The following is a 27,316-nucleotide window of genomic DNA, read 5'->3' on the forward strand; positions in this document are numbered from 1 at the left end:
ACACTTTCTAGCAGGTCTCATCTTACATCACTCTCACGACCGCCCTATAATTGTCGCCCCGTAGACAAAGCCGGAATTCGGCCTGGGGGTTCAAGAATGTGCATCGTTGAAAATGCAGATGTTTGAGATCAGGTGTTCTCGAGAAACTAGTGCTGATAAAAGAAGAGTTCTCGAAGTTTTGAGGTCACCATATTTGATTGAGGCTTACCAAGTTAGTCAGCCAATTTAATGGCGCGCATGACAATTTCAAGCGTGACTTTTTGAGATTCACATAATGAGACGAAGTGGGAAATTAACTTGACTTGAAAATCACATGTTCGTAAGAATAGCATGTGAGTTGACTACGCTAATCTCCATGAGAAGTCCAATGTTGTTGATACGGTTTTGGGAAGTCGGTGAGAAATACGAGAGACAAGAGTGTGACGTTTGTTGATTGGTTTTGATAAGCTACAACCATCTCACTCATGACAAGAGCGTCTCCACTGTTGGCGAGGGTAAACATCGTTGTCTGAGTCAATCGAATAAGCTTATCACCTTGATACCTAGGTAGTTTCGAGGCTATGCCAAAGTTATTGGTAAATTGTTGTCCTGACCACGAGTTCAATGTGAAAGTTGAAAGTGCTGTTTGAGAATAGGGTAGGCTTGCTTCACCCAAAACCTCGGGTTCATCCAGGAACATGTGTAGCATCATCGTTCTTGGCTGCAGATGCCTCGAATAATACCGCGTTTCCGGCAAACGCCAAAACCAACAACGAGGAACGGAACCCCAGAGGTGCGAGGAAAGACACGACGTTGAAATGCTCATATTGGCATTGCCATTATCACTCCAACCTTCGCTTCTGGGGAGTTTAGAGACGGGACTAATAAACTCATGCCTAAAACAGTGATCAAAACTGGACGTCATTGGTTAGAAAGCCACATGGTAGGCAGGGAACAGGCCGGGGCGGTGTCGTTTCAATTGACTCAGCCTACCAGCCAATTCATTGAGTCACATGAAAGATTTTGAGCCGCACGCAGAGCCTCAACATTGAATTGAGCAACGGCTCTGCAGGGGAGGGCCAGTGAACACGAGGCGAGTTAGGGTGATAGAATGAATTAAATGCCGTATTACTCCCTATAATATTGCCTAGCGGTAGCTGCATGCTGTTGGGGCACAGTCTAGTTTCCAGCATCGCCTCGCATACGAGACGAGACTCCATCTTAAACAAGACTCCTGACCGATTCATAGTCGCTGCCTTCATCTAACAAACAAATCGAGTGTTTCGAATTCGCGAAGAACAATGAGCCTAAAGCTTCCAGAAACAGGGCTATGCTCAATCACCGTGGAGAAGTCCCCTGAGGCATACCCCTTTCATCCTGTCTCTTTCGCTTCTCAGCCAAACAATGGCCATTGCAAACCTGTCCCGTACTCCCACTGACAGGATGGAAACTCGATTTCAAGCAGATAATCATCGCAGCTATAGCACACCTGGTGGCACTGCTATCGCCTCGAACTTTAATCCTTGTTATTCACTGACTTGGACTTCATCTCTTGTGATTTGTGCCAACTACAATGGACTTGTTACTAGATGGAGTTCGAAACTCACAGGACCCTCGATTATGTACGCCTTGAAAAGAACTGTCAATATTTTCCTATATAATAGACATCTGCACATCTCTGATCATGATACCAATACACTTGACCACTCACCAAAACTCATAAAACAAAAGCACATCTCGTGTCTAAGGATACCAACGCTATATCTCTAACTCTAATAATCTACCAACCCAACAATACCATCAATCATGGCTGCCATGAACTTGTAAGTCGATAACATCCACTTTCGCTACCAACAAAAGTAGCCTCTAACCACTCGCAGCGCCTCTACCGCCTGCTCTGCTGGCAACCGTGGACAGCTCGCCGACGCACTATCTCAATGGCAGTGTGTAAGTCAAGTCGAATGACCTTCCGGAATATAGGAGCGACGCTAATTCAAACAGTGCAACTGCGACTGCGGCTGGCAGAGCATCGATAATAATCCTCTGTGTCCTTCCTGTCAGATCCCCCGTTGCACAAGCTGTATCTACTGCTAAGATCCAAGACATCAGCCCCAGGACGACCTTGGCCCTGGTGTCTTATCTTTCGCTTCTTGCAGACTGGTTCAGCTTGTATTACTAGGAGATGTGGATGGCCTAGATCTTTGGAGTTGGAGGACGTTTGTCTTGGGCTTTTTGCACAAAATACCTGGTCTTTCAAAAGCTTAGAATCTTAGAAGGGGGCTCACGCTTGCTTTGATTTATTTCCTTTGTTTAGCATAGAAAATCCAACTACTTACGCTCTTTAACAACATGGCCTTCGAAGTGACTTCTCATTGCTGGCCTACCAGCTCTAAGTCTATGTGATTGTGGGCATCGACAAACTTGTAACTTCCACTATGAGACAAACTTTAGTCCAAATTTTCATATCTAAACAACAAATAGATAGCCTTTAAACAGAAACATGGTTTTAGTTGTAGGAGGTTCTAGATCTGGGAGTGACTTATACCCGTCTCTGGACCGAGGCATGATTGATGACGCCCCACCTCCACCTACATTAACCGCCATATGTGAACTGACTCTCAGATTTACAAGGTCAGCCTTGGGTCACTGCAATAATAACTCTACCTGTAACATATCTCAGCAGAAGATATCACTACTTTACCACATTCAGCCATGGCAGATCTCGGCCCTCCTTTCCATCCCATCGCTGGTATTGCAAACTTCCGTGATCTCGGTGGTCATCCGCTGCCTATAAAGTCCCGCCCTGGATACACAATCAGACCGGGCCTCATCTTCCGCTCCGCAGAACCATCCCGTCTCACCGAAGACGGCGTCTCAGCGCTGCAGGGCCTCAAGATCTCCCACGTCTACGACCTGCGCTCGCGAACTGAGATCGAGCGCTACGCTACAGGAACCCGAGAGTGGCCCGGCGCCCAACGGGTCTTTACTCCAGTCTTTCTAGATGAGGACTACGGCCCGGAGGCGATTGCGTTGCGCTTCCGAAATTATACCGCCGAAGGAAGTCAGGGATTTGTTGAGGCGTATCGAGGAATTTGGGAGACGGGAACGGATTCTATCAACACTATTCTCTCACATCTTGCCAAACCGGATCCTTCACCCCTACTCATCCACTGCACTGCGGGCAAGGATAGAACTGGTGTAGTCTGTGCTTTCATCCTGTCCATATGTGGCGTGGATGAAGGGACTATTGCTCATGAGTATGGTCTGACTGAGGTTGGCCTTGGTGATTTTCGAGAGGAGTTGCTTGCGGCTGTGATGAAGAGTCCTGAATTGAGAGCCAACCCTGAAGGCGCTCAACGATTACTGGGAGCTAAGCCCGAGAACATGCTTGCTGCTTTGGAAGCACTTCGTAAACAACATGGCTCTGTCGAGGAGTATGTGGTCAAGAACTGTGGTCTGACAGAGGAGGATCTTGAGCAGATTCGAAAGAACTTGATCGTGCCTGAGGAGAGCAGGCAGTAGAGTCGATGAGTTATGAACATCAATGTCAATGACACAAATTTATAGAGCCACATACAGAAATGCAAGCGCTATTCATCATCTCTGGACGAGTATACAGTCCATGTCTAATTAATACATGGCGTTGGTATTCGTATAGTACAGTTTCGCCACTCCATATCCCATATATATTCATACACTTCAAGGCACTGACGTAGGAATCTTGACCAACCCACGCTTGCGATCCTCGAACGGGGCACCGTACCGCCAGCCAGTACCTTTCCTTGATCGACCATCACGACCAACATCATCAACGTTAATCTCCTTAAATCTGAACTCGTAGCGATCTGTCTTGACGCGCTTCGTTCGCGCTTCCTCACGCTTACGCTCGTCCAGGATCTTCCTGGCTACTTTGTCCTCGTGTGCTTGTGTGATTGCTTGGAACTTGGCTACTGCCTCTGGCCGTGCAGTGCCCTTGATGATGTCTTGCTCCATCTTGATGAGCTCGGGTTGAGGTGATCGCTGGTCGGCGGAGAGCATCTTGTCGTGGAAGGCCTTGGCGGCATCTTCTCTTGTGAAGTGTCGGGATTCAGACACTGGTGTAAATAGTTGTTGTAGGGTAAGGTTGTGGACGTGAATCTCGTTGATAGGCTCGTGAGGAATATTCTCCTCGCCTTCATTGTAATGTGTTTTGGGTAGCATCTTCATAACTGCCTTGGCATATGGCGTTGCTAATTGCTTGCCCTTGAGTTTGGTTAGCATTGCTTTCAGAAGGGTAAAAAAGCAAGCCCAAAATCAAATGATGCTATCAGAGTATATAAAAGTATAACCATGTATGTGTCTTCAAGACTAATCGAAAATTTTGTTTGGTCTCATCATATAGCAGGGCAGATAGAGCTTGACTGGGATGGTACTTACTTCGGAGAGCCATTGCTTCTCAACCTCCTTTAGTCGCACAACAGCAGCAACTCTCCTCACATCGATGTGCATTTCAGCAGACACCGCCTTCAGAGACATGCCCCTCGCCGTCACCTTCTCATAGATGATCTCCCTCGTCGCATCAGAGAGCACAGGCTGACTTCGGAAGAGCGGGTTGAGAGGAAAAGGCTGATCATTGTGAGGGCCGAGGTAATTGGGACCGTTGCCAGGCTCAGCAAGATTCCTGCCATTGCCTGAGTTCAACCACTCGAACATCTGCGCTCGACCCTTGCTCATCTTCTCGCGGCATGGTGTTGTCGAGAAGGTTCGGAGGAACGGTGACGCAGCGGAGGTCCTCGTGCAGAGGGAAATGGTGGCATCGAGGCCAGCCAGCGGCGTCGATGCACCGCGCACTCGAGGAGGCATGGTTACAGCGGATTCAGAATCTCTCTGACTCTCTACTGCATTACATGCGACCCAGGTCCAATTGATTAGAATTGGTTGGATGTCAGGTCGGAAAAGGCTGCACTTGTTTGGAGGTGTTTAATGGTGTTCCAGGTGTGCAGTAATTTTCATCCCGGGGTCGAATTATTCCGGCCCGACATCAGCAACCTCGCGGTCCACATCAAATGGGGCGGAAGCCAGTGGGACAATGACAGAAGCTCTCGTCCAAGCCAGGGAAGAGATGAGATGAGAAATAATTACTTGACTGAGGTAATTAATTCTCAACGCTCGACGCAACATGTGGACTGGACCTATCTCATTCATTGAATCGTACTCGAGCTTCAGATTCACCTTGTCAGGAACATCTTCAACTCTGTAGCATTAAACTCTAGCTTGCGTCTTGTCGACATGTATTATCCAAGTCTTGTGGCATTATAAACATTGGTATTCGTATGTATCTGTTACCTGCGCCATCATGCTTTGCGTCCATTATACAACTCCCTTCTTACCAGCTCCCAACAAACATCAAATGCCAAACATTAATCCTATGGCGAAAACTATATGTAGCAGATAGATCTCTGAGGCAACTCATGTTTGTTATTGCCTCGGCGGGTGAATAATACCAATGTCTCGTTTTTGGCTTGGCTCGCATTTTGCCAGAATATTTGTTGTTTCCTGGCGTATATTCTACTGTCAAGACCAGCTCGGTTGTGCTAAAGCATGTATCTTCGTATATCCAACTGAAACTATCAACCGGGCTTGGTCATCGAGAGGCGGTTCTTCTTTGATTTAGCTTTGGCTGCTGCGACTGCTGCCTTCTTAGCAGCGGCGGTCTCCTCAGCTTCTTGAGAAATCTCCTTCCACTTGCGCCAGCCGTCAAAGTCGATGAGGGCCTGCATGCAACCCCATTCCATTACCTTGCGCTCTAGCCAGACAAAATTGACGGGCTGTATCATGAGTTAGCTATTTATCTCTGCTTGTCAGTGAGATTTGCGTACCTTGGTCAAAAAGTCGTTACAGCCAGCGGCTAGAGCTTCGTGTCGGTCACTCTGTAAGGAGCTAGCAGTCAAAGCGACGATAATCACAGGACTCTTGAACAAGGAAGGATTCTGCAGGCGGTCTTTGTCGTCGAGCTCGTCGGGGTTTTCCGTCGTAACCACACCATCGGGGGATGATGAAAAGACACCAATCGAGTTGACTCTTTCTAATCTTCGGATCTCACGAGTCGCTTCAAGACCGTTCATGACTGGAAGTTGGATATCCATCAGAACCAAATGAAATCCGCCACTCCTCCACTTCTTTACAGCATCCCGTCCATTCATGGCGGTTGACCATCGCACCTTGAGGCGCTTCACAAAAGCTTCCAAGAGTTTCAAGTTGATAGGGTTATCTTCCACAATCAGGACATTGATAGGAGGCACGCCGCCATTGAGCATGCCCGGCGGTAAACTAGGATGTTCAGCCTTCTTACTCTTCTTGATTTTCGCCGTAGGTCGAGGTGAAATTGGCCTGACTGGAGGTGTCGATACACGTACTGCCGAAGTTTCGGGAGCGGGAGGCGTCGGTAGAGGAGGGGCAGCAGGTGGCATACCAGGTTGATCTGAGGAGTTTGAATGAGTTCGTGAATGCGGTAGCCTCGGGTTGAAGTGCTGCGTACCGTGGTTCGCATGATTCGCGGCGGCGGCGGCGGCCAGTGACACGGCAGAGCCATTAGCAATCAGTGTTGGCGACGACGTATGAGTGCGGCCTAATCTGGGACGATCCGGACGTTCGCGATATGCGCGCGATCTACCAGGCGACGGAATAGGTGGAATATGGCCAGTCCCTAATACTGCGATTGAGTGCGGGGCCTGAGGATTAACATGCGTCGGAACTGCGACTGGAAGATGTGGTGAGCCGACAGCGCCAGGATGGGCGGCGACCGAAGGGAAGTAGCCATCACTTGTTTCCGTAGGCCGGCCATCCTCGCTGTAGTAGATGTTTCCAACATATGCGGGAACGACAGGGCGCGGGGAAGCTTTAGGCGGACGCCTTGGAATGTCAATTACTAGAGCTTCTTCGACGGTTTGTCCACCTGGATAATAAGCATCGAGAGTCCGGCCCATTGGCTCCTCAGGGTTGAGGATACGTTCCGAATGTTGATCGCGAGGAATGATGCGTATGTTAATGTCTGGAGAGTCGAAGCTTCGGCCGAGTGAGTTTGAGTATTTACGTAGAATCATATCGCGGACATCATCGACCAGGTCGTCTTCGTTGACGGTAACGAGGGTCGGCGAGGCATGAGGTCGCTTGACCCATATCTTTCTGGTCACCATATTTCCGTTAATGGGCGCGTATGTGGTGTTCTGGCTGTATCCGGGTTCGTTCAAGGATGGTGAAAGGAGCGTGTTGATCAATGTCGTCTGGCGATTCGATAGCAAGCTTTGTCGTCTGGGCGGCGGGGCTGGTCGTGACGGAGAGCCAGGGGTCCCAGCTTGTGGAAGGCCAGGAGACGGTGCGACAAATGTCGTCGAGGTTGCTGCCGCCAGAGGCACAAAGACGGCAGACTTTGGAGAGTTGGGAGCTTGGTCGAGACTCAACACGTCGTCGTCATTGTGACCAGCAAGCTCAGAACCAGCGTCCAACTCAAGACCTGCGACCTTTCTTGGGCGCGCAGTTGGTGATGGGGGTTCCGAGTCCTGAGAGTCTTCGTGGATACGGTCGAGATTGGAGCTTGCCTGGCGCAGACGCGATGGTGAAGGCTGTTCCGAAGGATGAAGTGAGGGAGAGAGCAGCGGTGGTTGATTGAAGTGAAGTCTTGGATGAGGTTGTGGCGGGTGCAGATCGCTATGGGGCGGGAGCTGGTCGCTAGAGCTAGTGGCGGTTGTATCAGGCTCTTCATCCAGGTCATCGAGGCTCTGCTGATCTATAGGCGGAGACGGCGGCTGTTTCAGTGGCTCGCTCGTGGTGTCGGGTGCTGTGGAATTGTCGTTAGCGGGTGGGACCGCTGCTTCAGCACCTATTTCCGAGGAACTCTTAGCTGGCGACTCTGAATTTGAATTTGAATTTGAATTTGAATTTGAATTTGAGTTTGAGTTTGAGTTTGAGCGCGACTTTGCTGCTTCTGAAACCTCCCGAGAACCCTCGAGCTTTGCAACATCATCGCCATCTTCTCGCTGTCGATGCGAACCATCAGGCGTTGCTGTCATGCCACGCCGGCTACTCACGGTGCCCCTCGAATTGCTCACGGCCCGCTGAGATGAATGGTCCCCATCTCCGTCACGAGCTCGAGAACGATCGCGATCCCATAAGTGACGACTCCCGAACGACGACGAGGTGGTGTCGGTAATGCTCCGACTGGAAGATGCCTGTGAACCCGCCGTCGAGTGTCGCCTTTTGGTGAACTTGGCTCGAAGGCGCGAGGCGATATCAGTAGCTCCCATTAGGTCGACATTGGCATCCTCTGGTACCAGGACGCGACCGGGACGTGGAGTCGGAGTTTTGAAGGTGAGGCGATATAACAGGGAGACGAAGACAACGACCCAACAGTTGGCGAAATCCGGTCAAAGAATTAATCTAGACAAAGGAGACGAATAGTGAATGAGTGAAGGCAGCAAAAAATTGCAAGTGAATGGTCTGTACCGAGCTTCGCAATATTATCGACAGTGGAGGCAAGCCTTAGAAGCTCTCGGAACAGGGTATCAACAAGCGAGGCCGATAAGGATTAAAAGGGGAATAAAAGAACCTGACGATCCCAAGAATGAAGACCAGAGTCAAGTAAAAGAAGAGAAAAAGCCTGTCAAGGATATCACGGGAGTAAAGAAAAAAAAATCTCCAAGGGGTAGATCCGCTGTTACAGTGTCGATGGGATCCAGAGCCAAAGCTTCCCCCAGGATATCAAGCACAAGCAGGCAAGCAGGCAAGCTTGGTTGGCTTTTTTAGGCGTGCTTTCGGGCCTCGTTATGATCGTGATTGCGCGCTCGTTTTTTTTGGCCAGGGTAATCTTAAGCCGAGCCTGCATTGGCTCGAGCTGTCCAATGCACAGCTCATTGCACTCATCCGAGACGGTTACACCCATTCAAAAGCCACCCGAGCGTCTCCATCGACAGGGGCTATCCAGGTCCATTGGACTTATTTTCCGTTCAGACCATCGCTTCACCTGTCAAATATTGACAACAGGCTTCTGAAAGTCTTCTTTAAAGATGGGTCCCTGGTCCATTCGACGTTGGGGCTTGATTTTTTGGACTTTGTTGTCAGTCTAGATCTCTTGTCAAGAGATTCTCGGAGTCAAAAGCTGGCGTCTTGAGATCATTCCATTTCTTGAGGTTGTGTCACATCTCACATGTAACAATGAGTTCACATGCTGCAGTGCTGCTCATGCATTGCACCGTTTGTGCCCCGTGGCTTGATACCCCAGACACAGCTTTTCCTTCAACAAAGCCATTGGGAGCCGGGGCATAACAAACTTTACGCGGCCCTTTGACATGACCGTGACAACGCCAGAAAGGTCAAGCTTGGCAGCATATTACCCCAGTTGGAGTATCTTCTTTTGTTAAAGAATGATACCCAATTTAGAGGTGATTGCAGCCATTTTATCAGTGATTCTCTTCAACGCGTTAGACTCAAGGAAACGGAACAGTAGAAAGAGTGAATAGAAGATGTGTGCTTTTGGCAACCAAATACATAAAGTCTTGCTGTTTGTTACACGCCAATCTCATATTTTGACATCTAATGGTGGATGATGAGAAGTGGGGACCTCAACAGCTCAAGAAGCTGACATAATTGGGTGCGCATCAGTTCGCCTCCATCATACACCAACCTTTCTGTCGATCTCCCATCAAGAACTTGCAATATTTATCTATCACTGCAACAGTATTTTAATACGGTATATCACAGATAAGTCGCCATGGCTCCTATAAAACCTCTAACGTTAGGCGAGCAACCAGACAAGCCTGTCCCACGCGTACCAAAATCTCCTTCTCGGACTGCACAGATTCAGGCGCAGAACCGAAGGCGAGAGTACCTCAGTCGACATCCGTCATACTTTGATAACCTGGAGCACGAGCTCGCTGGTAAAGCCGTACTACTCGATCATCCCCAGCTCCCAACCTGACTTTGCCCCTAGATCCCGTGCTGTACGAGCGGCTAGTAAAGAGGTTCCAGTCTGCCTCGGAGCGTGAAGCTGAGGGCAAAGCCAAAGGCTATGGCAGAACCCTCGAGGCTGACTTGCAACGTGGAGAGCTCAAGCTCTCGCGCCTGAAAGATGGTGACATTGAGAACTCGGGTGGTGATCTTGAGCATCCGTGGGAGAAACCAGCAGCAGACAAAGCCCATGGGCTTCTCCTGTGGCATGCATTCCTAGAAGAGCGCTTCGTCCATGGTCTAGACGATGACTTTAACTACAAGCCCGTCGACGCTGATGAAGATCTCGATACCATGATCAGACGAGACGCTCAAGATGCCTGGTTCGATGATGAAGAGCCAAGTTGGATAGATGAGGATGAATCCTCAGCACAGCTGCCAACAAGACAGGGCGAGACTGGAGTCCAAGACTTCTAGGCCCGCAATATCTCTCTCACCCGACCCCATCTCCCACTCTCAAACCTGATGATCTCAAAAGACCCGACCCAGGACCACAGACCACAAAAACCCTCTCTATTTTAGCCAACGAATTACACGTTGACAATGACGATCCCATGAATTACCGCACCACATTGCCACTTACCCTGAAGGCTCAAGCTAACTGAATTATGCATATTAAAAAACATACCGGCATTTTGTAGCTATTTTGCCTAAATTCCGCTGTCAGTGCCCAACAGGCAAATGTGGTATAACTGTCAGACAACATATGATGAAACAACCACAAAAACTCTCACGATGTTTTTGGGTAAAATAGCCCAGGAACAAATACGCCACAATTGAATGGGCAGAATCTATTACCGGCGGCTAATTCAAGCCGTCGCACCGTTTCATCGACTTATCCTTCTCCAACTGAGAGCATTCGCACCATGCCGAGGTGCTTGACTTGGCTCTCTAACTTGATCATCTGGTGTGGAACTCAACCCGGGTAATTGCGTGGCCTGACTGGATAAATGAATCAACTGAGATGAGCCTCAAGTCGTATTTACAAGTCAACGCGGGGTCAATTATCCATATCATATTACAATTCTCATTCAAATATTAAAAGGCAGTCCTCTCTCGGCCACTGCAAGTCATCACCTCCAACCAAACAACAACACTACATCCATAAAAGTCATAAATCATGGCGCCTCTCATCACCAACGTCTACAGTGCCGACCCTTCGGCGCATGTCTTCGATGGCAAGATCTACGTCTATCCTTCTCACGACCGTGAGACCGATATCAAGTTCAACGACAATGGCGATCAGTATGACATGGCCGATTACCATGTCTTCAGCACTGAGAGCCTCGACCCACCAGCTGAGGTCGTTGACCACGGTGTTGTTCTTAAGACAGAAGACATCCCCTGGGTTTCCAAGCAACTCTGGGCTCCCGATGCCGCTGAGAAGAACGGAAAGTTCTACCTCTACTTCCCCGCCAGAGATAAGCAGGGAATCTTCCGCATCGGTGTTGCCGTCGGTGATAAGCCTGAGGGACCTTTCACTCCCGACCCAGAGCCCATCAAGGGAAGCTACAGTATTGACCCTGCAAGCTTCGTAGATGAGGATGGACAAGCGTACCTGTACTTCGGAGGTCTTTGGGGTGGGCAGTTGCAATGCTACCAAAAGGGTAACGATATCTTTGACCCCGAATGGCAGGGCCCTAAGGAGGTCAGCGGCGAGGGCGTTCCCGCCCAAGGACCAAGAGTAGCCAAGCTCACTGAGGACATGCACCAATTCGCCGATGAAGTCAAGGAGATCCAGATCCTTGATCCTGAGACTGGCAAGCCTATTCTGGGGGATGACCATGACCGACGTTTCTTTGAGGCTGCGTGGATGCACAAGAGGAATGGAAAGTACTACTTCTCGTACTCAACAGGCGACACACACTTCCTGTGCTTCGCTACTGGAGACAGCCCATACGGACCTTTCACGTACGGTGGACGTATCTTGGAGCCTGTGCTGGGATGGACAACACATCACTCTATTGTTGAGTTCAAGGGCAAGACATATCTCTTCTACCACGACTGCGAGTTAAGCAAGGGTGTGGATCACTTGAGATCTGTCAAGGCCAAGGAGATCTTCTATGACGATGATGGTAAGATCATTACCACTACAGCTGATTAGATATTTACGGCGTTGCACATATGAGATAAAAAGAAACAATTGATGTAAATAGACCACATATATCCAAGTCATTCCGTCGTGAAACACTCCATATTGTTGTACACCTACATCACAAAACCTCCGAGTCATTCCGTATCGTAACTCATCAGCATAAAGACCCACTTACACTTACACGACTCCAACACGAAGCTTGTTCAAGGCTTCCTCATATCTAGCGGGGTTATGATCAATCAGCATACTCGTTCCGAATCTCAGCTCTTTAAAGCGCTCCTCAACATCCTTGACATATTTCATCACAATTCTCTGGGCGGGCTTTCCAATGTGATCTTCTTCGGGTAGTAAGAATGCATCTCGCCTCAAAACCCGTTGTGTCTCGATGGTAAAAACCTCTCCAGGTGGCACAAGCTTACGGTTCGTCATACCAGCCCTGAGGCCCTGCAACACTGAATGCCCCCATTTGGAGGAGTCTCCAGATGGGACAGAGGGCAAACCTCCGTACCACTTGTCTGCTACGCCAGTCTGGAAGGCCTGCCATATGCGTTGACGTATCTCCGCCTTGGCTTGTTGTTGGTCATTCTTGAATGCGAGTGCAACTGCCTGGAAGTCGTGCAAGACTCCCAGTGACAAATATGGAACAATGTCGTTTCCATGAACAACGGTCGTAATGAGACCACGCGTTCTCTTGCGCAGAGATGCTGACATAGTGCTGGGAGGCCCATAGGCATACACGTGTATAGGACGTCGTGGTGGTAACGTAGAGTGAACAGGTAGGAGCCCATCGGATAGTTCATCACCGACAGTCCTCTCTGGTCCCTCGATCGCAGTTACAAAGCCAGTGCCTGTTGGGTTTGGTTCGGAAAGCATCACTCCAAGCAATGCCGTCACTGCGCCGCCGAGGGAATGGCCACAGAGAACAAGGCCATAATCTGGGAATTCAAGCAACGCTTCTCGGAGAGTAAACAGCACGCGGCGATCGCCACCGTATAGAAGACGACGAGCTGACGCATGAACACCTTTATGCACCTTGTGGCCTCGACCACGCCAAGTCAAAACATCATAATCACATGTCATATCTGCCAGAACATCCTCAAAGCCTAATGTACCTCGACAAGCAAGCACGACTGCTTTAGCATCATGGTCTAGGGAGATGTAGTGCACCAAAGGAACGCCAGTACCGGTCGAGCCACTGGAGTCCGTCCCTCCTTGTGGATCAACAATAGAGGCAAGAAGAACACTGTGGGTGTCCGATTCAGTATGATGGACAAAGTGTCTGACATCTGTATGGGTGCTATCCCAAGCCCTCAACAGGGGCATGTCTTTCGAGATACCCATGAACTTGAGAAATGCAGAGCCGTACGATGCAGACGAGAACCTCATATACCTCGTGATATTTCGAAGTACATGTGCTTGAGGAAATATTCCATTCACCGTACCATCACGTCGAAGTTCCCCAAGTGCGTCTGACGCTGTGTAGGCACTCTTTTGATGGTAGTATGAAAGGACCAGTGATGATTGTGAATCGTTGGATGCCATGCTCCAAAGACTTGGGCTCCTACGAAGGACCCTGCGGTGACCAGCAGAAATTGGAGGAGGTGCAAGCAGACCATCATTTTGGGCTTGCTGAACCCAAGACGAATCAAATGCGGCACCACTTAGCGAAACACTCGGAGAGTGGGTTGGAGTGCCATACCCCGAATGGATGGAGTACGTATCTGTTTGAGATATCATAGAATCCCGACGACGTTCGTGGACGGAGACATAACTTGCACGAGAAGGATTGCGTGGTATAAGTTCCGCTTTCTCAATACGCTTTTGGTCCAAGGAAGAGCGCGGACTATGCATGGATTTGTTGCCAGCTTTGTTGATAGTTGATATCCTTGACTGTGGACGAGGTCTGCTCTCCGGTGGCGGTGAATCCTTGTTCCAAATATTTGAGATTGACTGACTTCCTTCTCGAAGAGCCTGTCTGAGACCAGTTTTTTTCTCGCTTGTCTGACTGGTAGTCGAAGAGTCTGACTTCCTCTTTGGTAGGACCCTTTTCGGTGTCGTAGTACTTTCACGTGAAGCGTTAGACTTATTGGTGGTCTGCGAGGAGCTGAGAGGAGCTCGTGGTCTCTTCTGATTTGCTTCGCGCTGTAGAGTTTTGATCTCTACTGGCGAGGACGGTGGTGACGCGGAAGTTGGTCGTGCCAACTTCCCTTTTTCATCTCGTAGTGCACTAGCTCGAGGTTTTGGTATGGTCTGAGGAGAAGTTCGAGATGTTTGATTGTTGGCACTTTTGAGAGGTCTTGAACGTTGCGGTGGTGGCGACTTGACTCCCGTCGTCCTCGCCTTCTTCGGCACTTGGGGAGGTTCTTTGGCTGGGACCTCGGGGGCTGGCTCCTCCTCTGACACATCAACCACAGAGACAGGTATGTCCTGAGATCCCTGAAAGGAAATGTCACCAGTCCTGGATCTCTCAAGCCTATAGACAACACGGTAGCTAGAGGCTTCGGGAGGGTCGCTTAGTATCTGACTGGTACGACGGCCTGCCTGACTACTCAATCCCTTAGTCTCAACGATCTCAGCACCTGGTAGCAAAGGTAAAGGGAATGGACGAGGTCCATCGACGTCAATGGTGACTGTTTGTGTCGATGATACCGTGTTGGAAATGGAAACGGAAGTGTCTGGAGGGAGTTTCTTGACCATTTCATCTTTGAGCTGGTCGATGACAGCTTCCTCTTCTTTAAAAGATGCGGATTGAGAACTAATGACGGCTTCTTGGAGTTTGGTAGGACTTGTGTCTCGAGATGTTGAACTGGCTGGCCTCGTGAAGACTGGTGTTCGAGTGATGCGATCTTGAATGTCAACACGTTCGCCGTCATTTAGAACAACAACATCCCAGATGATTTCTTCGGAGTCCTGCCGTCGTTTTTCTTCTTCTACCATCTTCCAGGACCACCTCTGTAGGTACGCTAGAGCACATAGACCGAGCACAAGATCCATCATACCAACAGTATCCCCATGAATGCCGGTGGCGGGATCGTGGAACTCCCGCCTGATTAGTGTGATTATGCTCGCAATGGCTCGAGAGGAATCAGTTGAGCCGAAGATCTGGTCGAGTGAAGACAGGAGTAGCTGCGATATCCCTGAAGCCATAGAGAAGGTGGTACTCGTGAAGTGAAAACCTGCACTTGTCCAAAAGACGGCCTGGGACATGGCATGGTGGAGATGCTCGAAACTTCGTTCGATGATGGATTCGGCTTCAGCGGTAGACATATCGCTTTGTGACCGCGAGAGTGTTTCTCTTCCTGCTTGCGATAGAACAGTTTCGACCATGCTGCGAGCAAGTTCCAAGGAGGATAAAGTGGTTACCTTTGCAGCACTTAGACCGTAAGATCCGGCCCTGGAACTGAGACGAATAGCTAAACATGTTGAGCGTGTTGCAAGACTAACGGCTTGAGCGACTGGAGAGGGCAGTAGTGTTCGGCCTGGTTGCGGAGGGAGGTCCTCGGCCGATATGATGCTTGAGTTATCCATGGTGAAGTGGTTGTCATTGAAGCCCGATCGTAATGGGGCCGAGGGGCGAAAGAAGGCTGGATATAACGGGATAGTTGTAGTTCAACGATACTAGCATAGACGTTGAATGTTCGTTTTTGGAATAACAATGAAGAGAGGTCTGAGTGTTTCTGGCGTATTTCGAGACGAGGTTTGAGCCAAGTTTGAGTAGTTCAACTTTAGCGTCGTGAATCCCAACACGTTGAACACTGAAGGGTGGCTACAAACGAATAACACCAATTACATGGTCGGAATGTAAATAAGAACGTGACAAAAAACTAATGGCATGTCGCTTGTGAATGTGGTTGGACGACAGGGAATAAGACAGAGACACAAGAGACACATCAAGAGATGACGAGATGTGAAACAGATTTGCATGTGATTGCATGATAAAGGAGCGTGTACCTGCCAAGACCAAGACCCGACTTGATGCTTGACAACTCATCAATTTAAATCCTTGTTCTTTTAGCGAGCATGTAGTGAGTGGTTAGTGTCTAATCGCGCTGTTGTAATTCGCCTTACGAATTGAGTTTTGTACCTGATCAGACCTCGATGTTACAGCGCTATCACAGACGGTGTCGAGAATATTCCGAAGTTGGGAGGCTTCTGATACCGATTATCAGGGTCTACTCCGTAGAGGCCATCCAATTTTGATTTTCTTAAACATTCAATCTCCTGACGCGACCCTTCATGCCTCAAAGGATAGTAAGATTACCGAGTGTCTCTAGTAAACAATCTCTTATTGGACTTGAGACGCGGATTGTTAGTGGTAAGAGGCAAAACAACGGAACTTTTGAGACACAGATCCAACGTGTAACTTATCCTTTAATGACTACTAGAGCAGAGTCCCCCAATCTGTTCATGTCATGTACCAAGCATGTGACTTGACTCACGTAAATAGAAGGGACCATCTGTCGCGACTCGACCGTTGGTGTTCCTAATCTCATTGTCGCCTGTATCGCATAAAAAACCACAGCATGCCTATAATAGCAGTTTAGATGTCGTTACTTGAATTTATGCAATAAACTCGCCACGAGAGTTTGCTCCACGTTTCTATCCGGATGATAGATAAGACAGAAACTGTCCGTTCATCCCGTATAAGTGAACCACGGAATGACTTCGTAACAGCTTCATCGCCCTCCACCAATACCACAATCTTGGTCCCCAACTGACTCCTTCACTCCCATCCAATCAAATACTTCGGTTCCGTGGTCTAGTTGGTTATGGCATCTCGTTAACACCGAGAAGGTCCCCGGTTCGATCCCGGGCGGAACCACTCTTTTTGCTTGCGCTCCTTTTCAAGTGTCGGGATCGCCTTGAGGCTGTGACTCGCCGACCCCTGAGCGATGATGGTAAATCGTCCCCGATATAGAACCAGTGGGGGGCACTAAACACAAAAAGGTACGGGAAAGGACAAGCCAAGCTCAGCTCAAGGCTCCGCCCATTCTGTTCTGAAACGGAAAAAGACGAAACTACTCCCAGATCTTACATCGATAATATCTCAACATCTTACGTATTCTTTTGAGTATCTCTCTCTTCATTTGCTCTGTTTGAACATCTCTCAAGGTCGTCTTTTTGTTGAGACATCTCCCCGTGCCCCTCGATAAACACCCCGCCAAACACAATAATCCCCCGCCAAATAGACACCGACACCGCCATGGCTCAAGACGGCATGTTCAGCGCCAACCTCCTCTCCTCAGAGGTCAGCGCCGCTCTCCCCGAGGGTTATACTCTGCGCGCTCTGCGAAAGTCAGACTTCAACAGCGGTTTCCTCGACTGTCTGCGTGTCTTGACCACCGTTGGCGACATCACCGAAGCCGACTTCGCCAAGCAGTACGATGACATGCTCGCTGCTGGCAGTTACTACGTTATCATCATTGAGGACACTTCGCGAGGCGACAAGCCTGTTGTCGGAACTGGCGCCTTGATCACTGAGCGCAAGTTGTAAGTCAATGGTCCTCGCTGTCTGCTAGACAACCACTAACAATCCGTAGCATTCACAGCCTGGGCGCCGTGGGCCACATCGAAGATATCGCCGTCGCAAAGGACCAGCAAGGCAAAAAGCTCGGTCTCCGAATCATCCAAGCCCTCGACCACATCGCCGAGCAAGTCGGCTGCTACAAGAGCATCCTCGACTGCAGCGAAGCCAACGAGGGTTTCTACGTCAAGTGTGGCTTCCGAAGAGCAGGCCTCCAGATGGCCCATTACTATGAGGGCTCAAAGGGTAAATCCCAGTGATTTCATTAAGCAATTCTACGATATTATGAAATGCGTATGTGTATGCGTGGCGCATCCGCATGTTTCCCTATGTTATCGTTTGTGTGCGTTGCACAGAGGCTGATGCGGTTTCGCATGGCGCAGGAAGCAAAATCTAAAGAGGATACTATATTGGGCGGGCTTAGAGGTAGATATGGACGGGAGAATATAGACGACATTTCTTGCACTGCTTGTACATTTGCCGAGCGACGGAACGAGTGAGATCTTGCGGGTACCCCGAGACATTCGGAGGAAATCCATGTAAGCTGCTGTATGACAAGAATCATCAGCTGAGTGAGGTTCCATATTCGGCTTCCGATTCGAAGCACATGTAAATGACCGAAAGGTTTGCGCATAAAACCTGCTCGTATGTCACATTGTTAGCTACAATCACCCAGCCCAACATCTTCAGTCTCGCCCAGTTCTCTAAAGTCTTTTCGTCGAAATCCTCAAGTCATATCAAGATGTCCGACGAGCTGAGCCACTCCTTCATCAAAGTCCGAATTGCGGCCTTGCAATTGCTGTAAGTGATAACTACCACTGTAGAATCCTGGTTAAGTTGGTTACTATAGTGTTCGATCCAAGCATCCTGATGCTTTCCATATTGCTAGACACCTCACAAAACGAGTCACAACTTTCATCGACCCAAGCGGTTCCCTTCGTTTGGCCAGACGAAGACTTGTTCGCGCCCGTCGCTAATCACCCGCCACTCCGACTTTGCAAAACGCCAAAGATATTATATTATGATCTATTTTCAAGCTTGCTCTAGAGACCGCCTTCGGGCGAATCATTTATCGGCCCATCCAACCACCATCAACAACCAACACATGCCCACTTACATATCCACTGGCCTTACTCGCCAGATACACAGCTGTACCCTTGAAATCATCCGGTGAACCCCAGTTACCAGCGGGAATTCTTGAAGTAATAGAAGCAAGACGCTCTGGGTTGGCGAGAAGTGCCTCGTTCATGTCGGTAGCGATGTAACCGGGAGCAATGGCGTTGACAGTGATGCCCCTTGAGGTCCACTCGTTGGCGAAACTCTTGGTGACTTGGCCTACCGCACCCTTGGAGGCGGCGTAGGCGGGGACAGTGAAACCGCCCTGGAAGGTGAGGAGGGAGGCGAAGTTGATGATGCTGCCGCGACGGCCGGTGATGGGAGAGGGTTCGAGGTTGAGCATGTGGGCGCCGACGTCGCGGCAGAGGGTGAAGACGGAGTTGAGGTTTACTTGGATGACCTGTAGCTCGTTAGATGTGTTATGACACAAGAATTGGTCTTTCATACCTCGTTGAAGTCGCTGTCAGGGAAGACTTCACAAGGATGTCGTCGCTGAATACCAGCGCAGTTCACCAAAATGCGAATCTGATGTCCATCAGCCAGCACCTTAGGCACAAGTCCAGCAACAGATTCTTGCGACGATAGATCGGCAGTGTAGATGAAAGCCTTTCGGCCAAGCTTCTCGATGGACTCTTTTGTCGATTGTGATGTGGTATCTCGCTGTATGTCCAGTCAGTCTCGAGTTCTGGCCTCATCATGAGACGTTCCGTACCTGAACAAGAATAATATCGGCACCAGCTTCAGCGAGACCAATTGCTACGGCCTGGCCGATACCGCGCGTACCACCTGTTACGAGAGCAGTTTGGCCCTCAAGGGAGAAGAAAGAAGCAGACATTTTGAGATATTAGTTGTTGACGTCGTGAGCAATTGGTGATGTTTTTTGTTTTATTTGACGAGGGGCAGTTCAGTTCCACCATGAGATGATGGGTACTACGCTATTAATGACCGAGGGGTAAGCTTCTGAGCTCCGACTTAGGAAGAGCCGGATTGGTTCTAATTAGGTGAATTGGACCGGACTAGAACTGACCAATTGATTAACTGTTCGTAATGCAGGTTTACTTTACTCTGTAGGTTTACATTCAACCGGCTTGTGAAGGTCGGAGAGAAGGCCGAAGACGAGCTCTGGATCCCCGCAGAGAGGTGATGCTATTCTGTAGGTATGATGAGATATGTACAAACTGGTAGCTTGTAGCTCTCTGCAATACAGGCCTAGCATATACGCATTACAGATGTTTACTGACTGTTCAAAGACAAAACATCTCATATGAGACAAAGCTGATGTCTTTCTCTCATCCAGCTCATGAGTCGGTCAACATTTCCTCCCTGGGTTTCTCCAACATCTCCAAAACATGGAGTGGATCGTCCTAAACCCAACGGCTCAGTCTTTAGCGCTTCACCCCGCGGGATACAGGGCAGTGGGGGCACGCTAGCACTGGCTCTACCACTGCGGATAAAGATTCTCTCTTCTTTTTTTTGCTGTCATGGGGGCATTGCACGTCATGGGACGTCTCGTCGCGGGGCATTTCAATGCTATCGTGGGGCGCCTTTTCCGAGGTCAAGTTCATCTCGGTCCTCTCTCCGCGATATTCGCTTGAGAATCAATTAGGGGATTGTAGTCTGTAGCTTCTGTCCAATCCGATATTTGGTCGACATCTGCCCTGGCTTGAATGTCCTTGTTTGGTTGCGCCCTTTACTAACCCACTTCTCGCTCTCGTCGTGATCCATGATCTCCCAATAACTTTTGCATCTGTAACATTGACCATTTCCTGCATATTTCTGTCGCAATAGTTCATCAACTACTCAATTGCTCTTCTTTAATCGTTCCCCTTCATCATATCAGCACTTTCGCCTCTCTCATACCTTCATCATGGCAACTGAGCGTGTCAAGGCCTCCGTCCTCCATGGCGAGAAGGATCTCCGTCTGGTAAATGCCATTACTCAATTACATTCAAGATCGTAGACTGACTCAATTGACAGGAAGAACGTGAACTTCCCGCACCCTCAAGCAACGAAGTCCAAGTCGCCGTCAAGTCAACCGGCCTCTGCGGCTCCGATCTTCACTACTACAACCACTTCCGCAACGGCGACATCATCGTTCGCGAACCTCTTACCCTCGGCCATGAGTCCGCGGGCACAGTCGTAGCCGTCGGATCAGAAGTTACACATCTCAAGCTTGGCGATCACGTCGCTCTCGAGGTTGGTCTTCCTTGTGAGGCCTGTGAGCTCTGCGGTGAGGGCCGTTACAACATTTGCCGTGGAATGAAGTTCCGCAGCTCAGCAAAGGCCAATCCTCATGCGCAGGGAACTCTACAGGAGAGAATTAACCACCCTGCTAAGTGGTGCCACAAGTAAGACAATCCAAACTTTGTGAAGTGAGAAATGTACTGACTTCTGCTCAGAATGCCTGAACATGTCACTCTCGATCTCGGCGCTCTCGTTGAACCTCTCTCAGTCGCAATGCACGCCCGTGATCGCGCCGCTCTCCCCAAGGGCTCGACGGTCCTCGTTCTCGGCGCCGGTGCCGTCGGTCTTCTCGCAGCCGCTGTCGCAAAGGCCGACCAAGCAAAGACCGTCATCATTGCCGATATCCTCAAGGACCGTCTTGACTTTGCCATCAACAACGGTTTCGCCGATGCTTCAGTAGTTGTCCCCATGGAGCGCCCACAAACTATCGAAGACAAGCTCGCCTTTGCCCAGAAGGTCGCTGCGATGGTGAAGGAGACACAGGTCAACGGAGAGGCTGTCGGTGAGGTTACTGCTGTGTACGAGTGCACTGGTGTCGAGACATGTGTGCAAACAGCTATTTACGCTACCAAGCCTGGAGGCAAGGTCATGATCATTGGCATGGGAACTCCCGTCCTCACCATCCCCATGTCGGCTGCTGCTCTTCGCGAAGTCGACATCGTGGGTGTCTTCCGTTACGCCAACACATACAAGGAGATCATTGAGCTATTGGCCAACCCTCCTGCCAACATGCCTGACGTGAGCCGTCTAGTCACTCAAAGATACAACGGCATGGAGAACATTGAGGAAGCTTTCAAGATGGCTGGTAAGGTGAGGGATGAGCAAGGCAACCTTGTTATCAAGGTTGTAGTGGACTTTGACGAAAAATGACTAAAAGGTCGGTTGTAATTTAATAACAATTGAGGGAGTTGGCAGTGAGGGTTTATGAATGGGGTGAAAGGCGTGTTGTGTGGGGTCTTGAGGATTATAGATACCTAGTTTCTGGCAAAATGATGAGATCTTGGAATAAGTTAATACTGCATCTCGATCCTTCTCGCTACTGTACGTGACATGTCTAACTGATGAGTTAACGTACCTATGGACGACGGTTTTGGAAGAGCTGTATACACAACAACCACAAAGTCTTGCACCAAGATGCAAACGAATTAATCAGTTCAGAATTTTCAGTCCAGACTCGCAGATGTGGCATCGCAGATACCATCGTAGTCCAAGATAGGAGCATCTCACAGGTGTTCTTATGACCTGGTCCTCGAAGCATCATGGCTACGATACTTCGATGCAATCACTAGCACATTGAGCAACGTCGAATATTCATGAGTTGAACTTTTTCTATTCATGAAGCCAAGTTGAGCTTCTGATCTATTATAGATGCAATATCATTCAATGCCGCTTTTCATCATATCTCATCTTTATTCCCAATATCATGTAACTATAGCCGGCCTTTGATTCATGACTTGTCGGGGAAACCGAAGTCAATGCCAAAGGGAGGGTAGACATATCGCTTGACTTCACCCTTCTTGACAAGGTCCTCGGAGTAGTCGTTCAGAGCCTTCATATCCTCGTCGTCGAGGTCGACAATGGTCTTGTTGGCGGTGATGCGCTCGGGGGTGACTGACTTGGCGAGGACGGTGCTTCCACGGGCAACTAGAAGACTGTTAGCAACACACTTCTCACTATCAGGTTCATGAGACTTGCCGTGGTAGCTGAGCAGGACAGTAGAGGCAGAAACACCCTTCTTCTCCGCAATCTTGACAACAGGCTTGGCAGTCATGACGGGGCCACCGGTGCTGCCAAAGGGACTGTAGGCCTCAATGTGAATGCCCTTCTCCTTGCAGAAGTCGACAATCTCCTGCTGAGGGAGACTGGGGTGGTTCTCGATCTGGTTGACGGCGGGGATGATAGTGGCATGAGGCAGAAGCTCCTCGAGGTACTTCTTGCTGTACTATACCGAGTGTTAGCTGAGGTTGGCGGACTTAAGGTGATTAACATACGTTGCAGACACCGACGCCACGGGTTTTGCCAGTAGCGGGGAGCTTCTCCATGAGCTTCCAGCCGTCGACGTGATTGTAGTCTCGGATTACATCTCGGGAACCATCAGCCTTCTTGGGGAACTTGTCGTCGTTACCCTCGGGGTTCAGGAGAAGAGGCCAGTGCTATAACGGCTTAGCATACAAATTCAAGAGATATTTCGAGTAGTAACTTACCACAAGGAAGAGGTCAACGTAGTCAAGACCAAGAGCCTTCAAGCTCTTGTCGAGACCAAGCTCAGGGCGGGTGTTGTATGTAGCCCAGACCTTGGTGACAACAAAGATATCCTCACGCTTGACGCCAGCCTCGAAAGCAGCCTTGAGGCCAGCACCAACCTCCTCTTCGTTTCCGTAGCAGTAGGCGCAGTCGATCAGCTTGTAACCATCCTTGAGAGCATATGTGACGGCCTTCTCAACCTCGCCAGCGGGAGACTGCCAGGTACCTACAAGCAACAAGAATCAGTCAATTGAGCTATTGAGGATTAAAACATGTGAAAACAACGCACCGAGACCAAGGGCAGGAATCTCCTGGCCAGTGTTGAGCTTGAAGGAAGAGGGAGCCATTGTGTGAATCTTGTACAAGAGGGGGTATCGTGAAGAAGATGAGAGAGATCTAGAACAAAACACAAGAGAAGAAGCTCGTACAGAAGCGGGAGACGTGCAGGTTATAAACCGCTGCCGCATCATGAACATGGCCCAATGCCCCTCATGCCTACGTAGCTTGATCTGCCGAGCTACTCTATTACAGCACCTTATTCTTGGATAAAACAAGCCCCCCCCCCCCCAATGTACACGCTCATCTTTGCGGGGTGAACCCCGCCAAAGCGCTAGGCATGTCACCGAGCTCGAGGGGCATTTTGCCTCTTAGAGCAAGTTTGGGGTGTAGTTTACACGGAAAAGCGCTGATCGATGGAGATTTCTCGGGGTGGGGTTGCTCCGAGGGCTCGAGATGGTGAGTTGAAGCTAACTTGGAGTGGTAGAGAGGTCGGTGAGAACTCCGGCCGACGATGCCCCCAAAGGTTGAAAGACGCTGTTACCCTTTCTGAGAACGCCAGGAAATGTCTACACTCGACCATATGCTAGGGAAGTGAGTAGGAAAAGTTGAAGGGCCGATGGCCGACTCTGCCTCTTTATATATCCTATACTGATGATGCTATACCGGCTACATCACATATCCCTGCCGTGATGTACACTCCCATCAACGTGGGGGTTGCTTCTGAAGTCAAGTGCCAGAAGCCATGAGGCCAATCACGAACAATTTCAATCTGGTCCCGGAATCGCCTGATACTTGGTCACTCAGTATGTAAGTCTATGCAATTGAGGATCTACTGATTCATTATTAATCCTGAAACCCCCAACATGAGCCATGGACGAGAGTCATCCTGTAAGACTCTTTCTCTCTATGCTACGTCGTTCCGGTCCATCTCTTCTAAGAAAAAACGACTACAAAGTATAAGGTACAAACATACGTACATATGGAAAAGAAGTGCACCTATCGAATAGTACCCCATTACAACAAAACATGTGCCGTAAACTCCCTTCCTTGGTCCAAGTTTTCCGCGCCCGCCTCTTTTTCTCGTGTCTTGTGTTGTGTTGCGTCTCGTCGTCAAGATTTAGCCCGAAACAAGAACCCAGATCCTACAGTTTGTTAGTGACTGCTAATCACCCTTGGCCGTAGTCTTGGTAGTGTCCTGGAGACGGAAGTTGAACTTACAGGAAGAAGATCATTAGTGTTCCAAACATTTTGGCAATCAGCATTCTGTTGCTTGATACTCGGTTCCAGTACTTGAGGAGTTCTCGCTGTGCTCCTTCAACGTTATCGACCACATCTTCTGTGTTGGCGTCAATGCGCTGAATCATCTCGCTCTGTTCCGAAACCATGGTGGCTAGTTGTCCGAAAATGCTGCCAAGCTCACCAATGGTCTTCTCGATGGCCTCAATCGCTTCACCACGTTGTTGGATATATGTGTTGGAGGGTTGTGCCTCTTCCATCATCAGCAGCTGTTGATCGCCAACGGGGTTGAGGGACAGGGTATCTTGAGCTCCTGGCGCGGGCGAATTGCGAGCTGGTGTTCCGTAGAGAGGAGAAGCCGACTGTTGAATCGATGGCTGAGCATGTTGCGACACAGAGGAGATAAAGTTCTCTGTTCTCGATCGCGATGCCTGGATGTTCTTGGTTCTGGCCTCAAGAACGTCCTTGAAGTTGACCGAGACGTCAGTGAGCTTGCCTTGTAGCAGGTAGACAACATTCTTGTTGTGCTCGCCCTCCTGATCGGCCTTGGGGTGTTGTTGCTTGGTGAGTGTTTGAAGAGCTCCAATTTGCTGGTTCAGAGATGAGAGATCTTGCTTGATAACGAAAGTAAGCTCGTTGATTTCCACAGGACGGTCGTCGAAAAGTGTTCGTCGCTTCGCCACTGTTTCTTAGGTTAGAACTATGAACTACGCCGGGCATTCGCGTCGCCGAGATTGGCAGATAGTACTCACATTGAGCTAGCTTTTCCAACTTGCCCATAGTCGCAGAGATGCCACGTCCAATTTCAGCAGCCTTCCGGGCGAACTCGGATCGTCTTGGGGGACCTCCAGCATGACCGTTGGCGGCATCTTTTTGCGCATCAGTCAATAGAGAACGGCGCTGAGAGCTGACTTTTGAGGAGGTTTGTTTTCGCTGTGCCTGGGCGAGTACCGACTTGAACTCGGAGGTTCGGTCTTGAATAGATGCGACAGCCATGGTGGCCAAATTAAGAGGGGTTAAGGATGAAAGCCGAGATGTCAGACTGCGGCCAGCGCGGCTTCGTGTCTCGAAACGAGTCGGGGGAATCGATGTGATAGATAGCAGCGATCAATATGCCACCTATGCGACTTTTGTTTCACTGGAGATGTGTCGAGTTGCGAATGTCGAACGTCGATGTGGAAGGGTCTGGATCAGGTCTCGGTTGGCAGCGCAGGCGGAACGGAACGTCGAGGGGTGACGCGGACGAACAAAAAGCAGGATAATTAGAAAGGAGTACTTTTTTGGTGATTCGAATCGAAGGAGTTGGTCGAGAGTGCGATGTGTAAGAGACAATTAAAGTGTCGCGAAGCCTCGGGAGTGGTACGAAATGGAGAAAAAGGCTAGAGAGAGCTAAGTTAAATGGTAGATGCGCAACAAAGAATGCCAGAGACAAATGAGGTTTGATTTGAATTGGTTGTCGCTGCGTCTGAAAGGAGATTGGACTGATTGAATGATTGGGGAACGTGTCGTGTCGTTGGCTTGTTCCAGACTGGTCCAGTTCTGGTCGAGGGGCAGGGGTCGGTTCAGTTCAGTTCAGTGCAGTCAGTTCAGTGAGTGTGATCCTCCACGCTGGCTCTTTTATCAATGCTGACCAGACAGGCTGTTATTAGATGTGTGGCTTTCCATGTGGCTGAGTCTGGAGTTGGACTTTGAGAAGATCTTGTAGCTGCAGCATCAGCAAAGAATATATTGACAAGAGAGGTAATGAAGCTTTCTTTCTATAGATAGGTACCTAAGTATGGATATGCGTTGAGTGTTTCTTCTACTAGGACCGACAGCTTCTATCACAATCACGACCTGCATGTCTACGTGGAGGGTTGAAGATTCTGTATCGCGAGTTAATCACGAGTTTTTCGAGCAAGAGATATATAATTTATATCAGTCTAAATGGTACTTGTTTAGTTCGAGATGCTTGGTACATGGAGTAACACGTTTAACCCATAGTAAGGTTCTTGATTAATTTTCCACACGACGACTGCATGCTCTCATTAGCCGCCTCTGCTACCAGCTCGTAAAGACCACCACTAAGTCTACCTCCAATTACTACCATTTCTTCGTATCAAAATTCCATCTCCGTAGCTTCTTTATAGCTCCAGTCTAAACGTTACTTCGTATATCAAATCCAATCATCTTACCTAGGTATTCTGCAATCGAGTGGAGCCTAGGGTGAGCGGGAATGACGGCATGAGCCCCTTACCTGTTACCGTGCCCTTCTGCCATTCTTTGCTAGACACACAATAACTGAGAGCTTCCATGCCATCGACTAGAGATTTGGAACACTGCACAGATGCAAGACGGCCACTGGAAGAATTGGTGGTTAGGTCAGCAATTCACAGCCTTTTCATAGTCGGCACTCGAAATCCTGGTATCCTACAAGACGTGTCATAGTCGACGTCACCTGTCCTATCAAAAGCAAGTTAATAAAGACGTTGCTGTCTTTTTATTCAAATCCATGGTAGCACATGTGCATGTGCAACTTGGAATCTGTGTTTACGTGTGACATTTGCGTTGAATGCCGTGTAAAGCTCGCATACATGATACAGCAATGAGGAGATATAAGGGGCCCAAGAAAGCCACCT

The 27,316-nt window shown here is 49.3% G+C and overlaps 13 protein-coding genes and 1 non-coding gene across 14 annotated transcripts; 8 read left to right on the plus strand and 6 right to left on the minus strand.

Moving 5' to 3' along the window:
* Positions 1–1,552: 1,552 nt before the first annotated feature.
* On the plus strand, positions 1,553–2,158 carry FPRO_09093 (uncharacterized protein; the record flags this gene model as incomplete). Its single annotated transcript, XM_031232448.1, has 3 exons — positions 1,553–1,601; positions 1,860–1,926; positions 1,981–2,158. The coding sequence occupies 3 exons, from the start codon at positions 1,553–1,555 to the stop codon at positions 2,156–2,158; spliced, it is 294 nt and encodes a 97-aa protein (XP_031082384.1).
* Positions 2,159–2,691: 533 nt separating this feature from the next.
* FPRO_09094 (uncharacterized protein) lies at positions 2,692–3,501 on the plus strand (the record flags this gene model as incomplete). Its single annotated transcript, XM_031232449.1, has 1 exon — positions 2,692–3,501. One exon carries the CDS (start codon positions 2,692–2,694, stop codon positions 3,499–3,501), a length of 810 nt encoding a protein of 269 aa, XP_031082385.1.
* A 177-nt stretch (positions 3,502–3,678) lies between these two features.
* Positions 3,679–4,821, minus strand: FPRO_09095 (uncharacterized protein; the record flags this gene model as incomplete). The annotated part of the gene is made up of 2 exons (XM_031232451.1): positions 3,679–4,221; positions 4,396–4,821. The coding sequence occupies 2 exons, from the start codon at positions 4,819–4,821 to the stop codon at positions 3,679–3,681; spliced, it is 969 nt and encodes a 322-aa protein (XP_031082386.1).
* A 767-nt stretch (positions 4,822–5,588) lies between these two features.
* Positions 5,589–8,261, minus strand: FPRO_09096 (uncharacterized protein; the record flags this gene model as incomplete). The annotated part of the gene is made up of 2 exons (XM_031232452.1): positions 5,589–5,786; positions 5,838–8,261. 2 exons carry the CDS (start codon positions 8,259–8,261, stop codon positions 5,589–5,591), a joined length of 2,622 nt encoding a protein of 873 aa, XP_031082387.1.
* Positions 8,262–9,724: 1,463 nt separating this feature from the next.
* On the plus strand, positions 9,725–10,377 carry FPRO_09097 (uncharacterized protein; the record flags this gene model as incomplete). Its single annotated transcript, XM_031232453.1, has 2 exons — positions 9,725–9,890; positions 9,944–10,377. The coding sequence occupies 2 exons, from the start codon at positions 9,725–9,727 to the stop codon at positions 10,375–10,377; spliced, it is 600 nt and encodes a 199-aa protein (XP_031082388.1).
* Positions 10,378–11,080: 703 nt separating this feature from the next.
* FPRO_09098 (putative alpha-N-arabinofuranosidase / alpha-L-arabinofuranosidase) lies at positions 11,081–12,064 on the plus strand (the record flags this gene model as incomplete). The annotated part of the gene is made up of 1 exon (XM_031232454.1): positions 11,081–12,064. One exon carries the CDS (start codon positions 11,081–11,083, stop codon positions 12,062–12,064), a length of 984 nt encoding a protein of 327 aa, XP_031082389.1.
* A 168-nt stretch (positions 12,065–12,232) lies between these two features.
* On the minus strand, positions 12,233–15,583 carry FPRO_09099 (uncharacterized protein; the record flags this gene model as incomplete). The annotated part of the gene is made up of 1 exon (XM_031232455.1): positions 12,233–15,583. One exon carries the CDS (start codon positions 15,581–15,583, stop codon positions 12,233–12,235), a length of 3,351 nt encoding a protein of 1,116 aa, XP_031082390.1.
* Positions 15,584–16,803: 1,220 nt separating this feature from the next.
* tRNA lies at positions 16,804–16,877 on the plus strand. Its single transcript has one exon. It is a non-coding gene; the product is annotated as a tRNA-Val (tRNA).
* A 381-nt stretch (positions 16,878–17,258) lies between these two features.
* On the plus strand, positions 17,259–17,839 carry FPRO_09100 (putative glucosamine-phosphate N-acetyltransferase; the record flags this gene model as incomplete). The annotated part of the gene is made up of 2 exons (XM_031232456.1): positions 17,259–17,545; positions 17,596–17,839. 2 exons carry the CDS (start codon positions 17,259–17,261, stop codon positions 17,837–17,839), a joined length of 531 nt encoding a protein of 176 aa, XP_031082391.1.
* A 482-nt stretch (positions 17,840–18,321) lies between these two features.
* FPRO_09101 (uncharacterized protein) lies at positions 18,322–18,556 on the plus strand (the record flags this gene model as incomplete). Its single annotated transcript, XM_031232457.1, has 2 exons — positions 18,322–18,380; positions 18,430–18,556. The coding sequence occupies 2 exons, from the start codon at positions 18,322–18,324 to the stop codon at positions 18,554–18,556; spliced, it is 186 nt and encodes a 61-aa protein (XP_031082392.1).
* A 92-nt stretch (positions 18,557–18,648) lies between these two features.
* FPRO_09102 (uncharacterized protein) lies at positions 18,649–19,530 on the minus strand (the record flags this gene model as incomplete). Its single annotated transcript, XM_031232458.1, has 3 exons — positions 18,649–19,095; positions 19,143–19,355; positions 19,408–19,530. The coding sequence occupies 3 exons, from the start codon at positions 19,528–19,530 to the stop codon at positions 18,649–18,651; spliced, it is 783 nt and encodes a 260-aa protein (XP_031082393.1).
* Positions 19,531–20,562: 1,032 nt separating this feature from the next.
* FPRO_09103 (uncharacterized protein) lies at positions 20,563–21,809 on the plus strand (the record flags this gene model as incomplete). The annotated part of the gene is made up of 3 exons (XM_031232459.1): positions 20,563–20,619; positions 20,673–21,043; positions 21,095–21,809. 3 exons carry the CDS (start codon positions 20,563–20,565, stop codon positions 21,807–21,809), a joined length of 1,143 nt encoding a protein of 380 aa, XP_031082394.1.
* A 577-nt stretch (positions 21,810–22,386) lies between these two features.
* On the minus strand, positions 22,387–23,530 carry FPRO_09104 (putative aldehyde reductase; the record flags this gene model as incomplete). The annotated part of the gene is made up of 4 exons (XM_031232460.1): positions 22,387–22,881; positions 22,931–23,092; positions 23,144–23,409; positions 23,473–23,530. 4 exons carry the CDS (start codon positions 23,528–23,530, stop codon positions 22,387–22,389), a joined length of 981 nt encoding a protein of 326 aa, XP_031082395.1.
* A 1,049-nt stretch (positions 23,531–24,579) lies between these two features.
* Positions 24,580–25,694, minus strand: FPRO_09105 (putative syntaxin, vesicular transport protein; the record flags this gene model as incomplete). The annotated part of the gene is made up of 3 exons (XM_031232462.1): positions 24,580–24,604; positions 24,681–25,380; positions 25,451–25,694. 3 exons carry the CDS (start codon positions 25,692–25,694, stop codon positions 24,580–24,582), a joined length of 969 nt encoding a protein of 322 aa, XP_031082396.1.
* Positions 25,695–27,316: the final 1,622 nt, after the last annotated feature.

The sequence above is a fragment of the Fusarium proliferatum genome, assembly GCF_900067095.1.
Source record: "Fusarium proliferatum ET1 genome assembly, contig: FPRO_scaffold006, whole genome shotgun sequence".
NCBI lineage: Eukaryota > Fungi > Ascomycota > Sordariomycetes > Hypocreales > Nectriaceae > Fusarium > Fusarium proliferatum.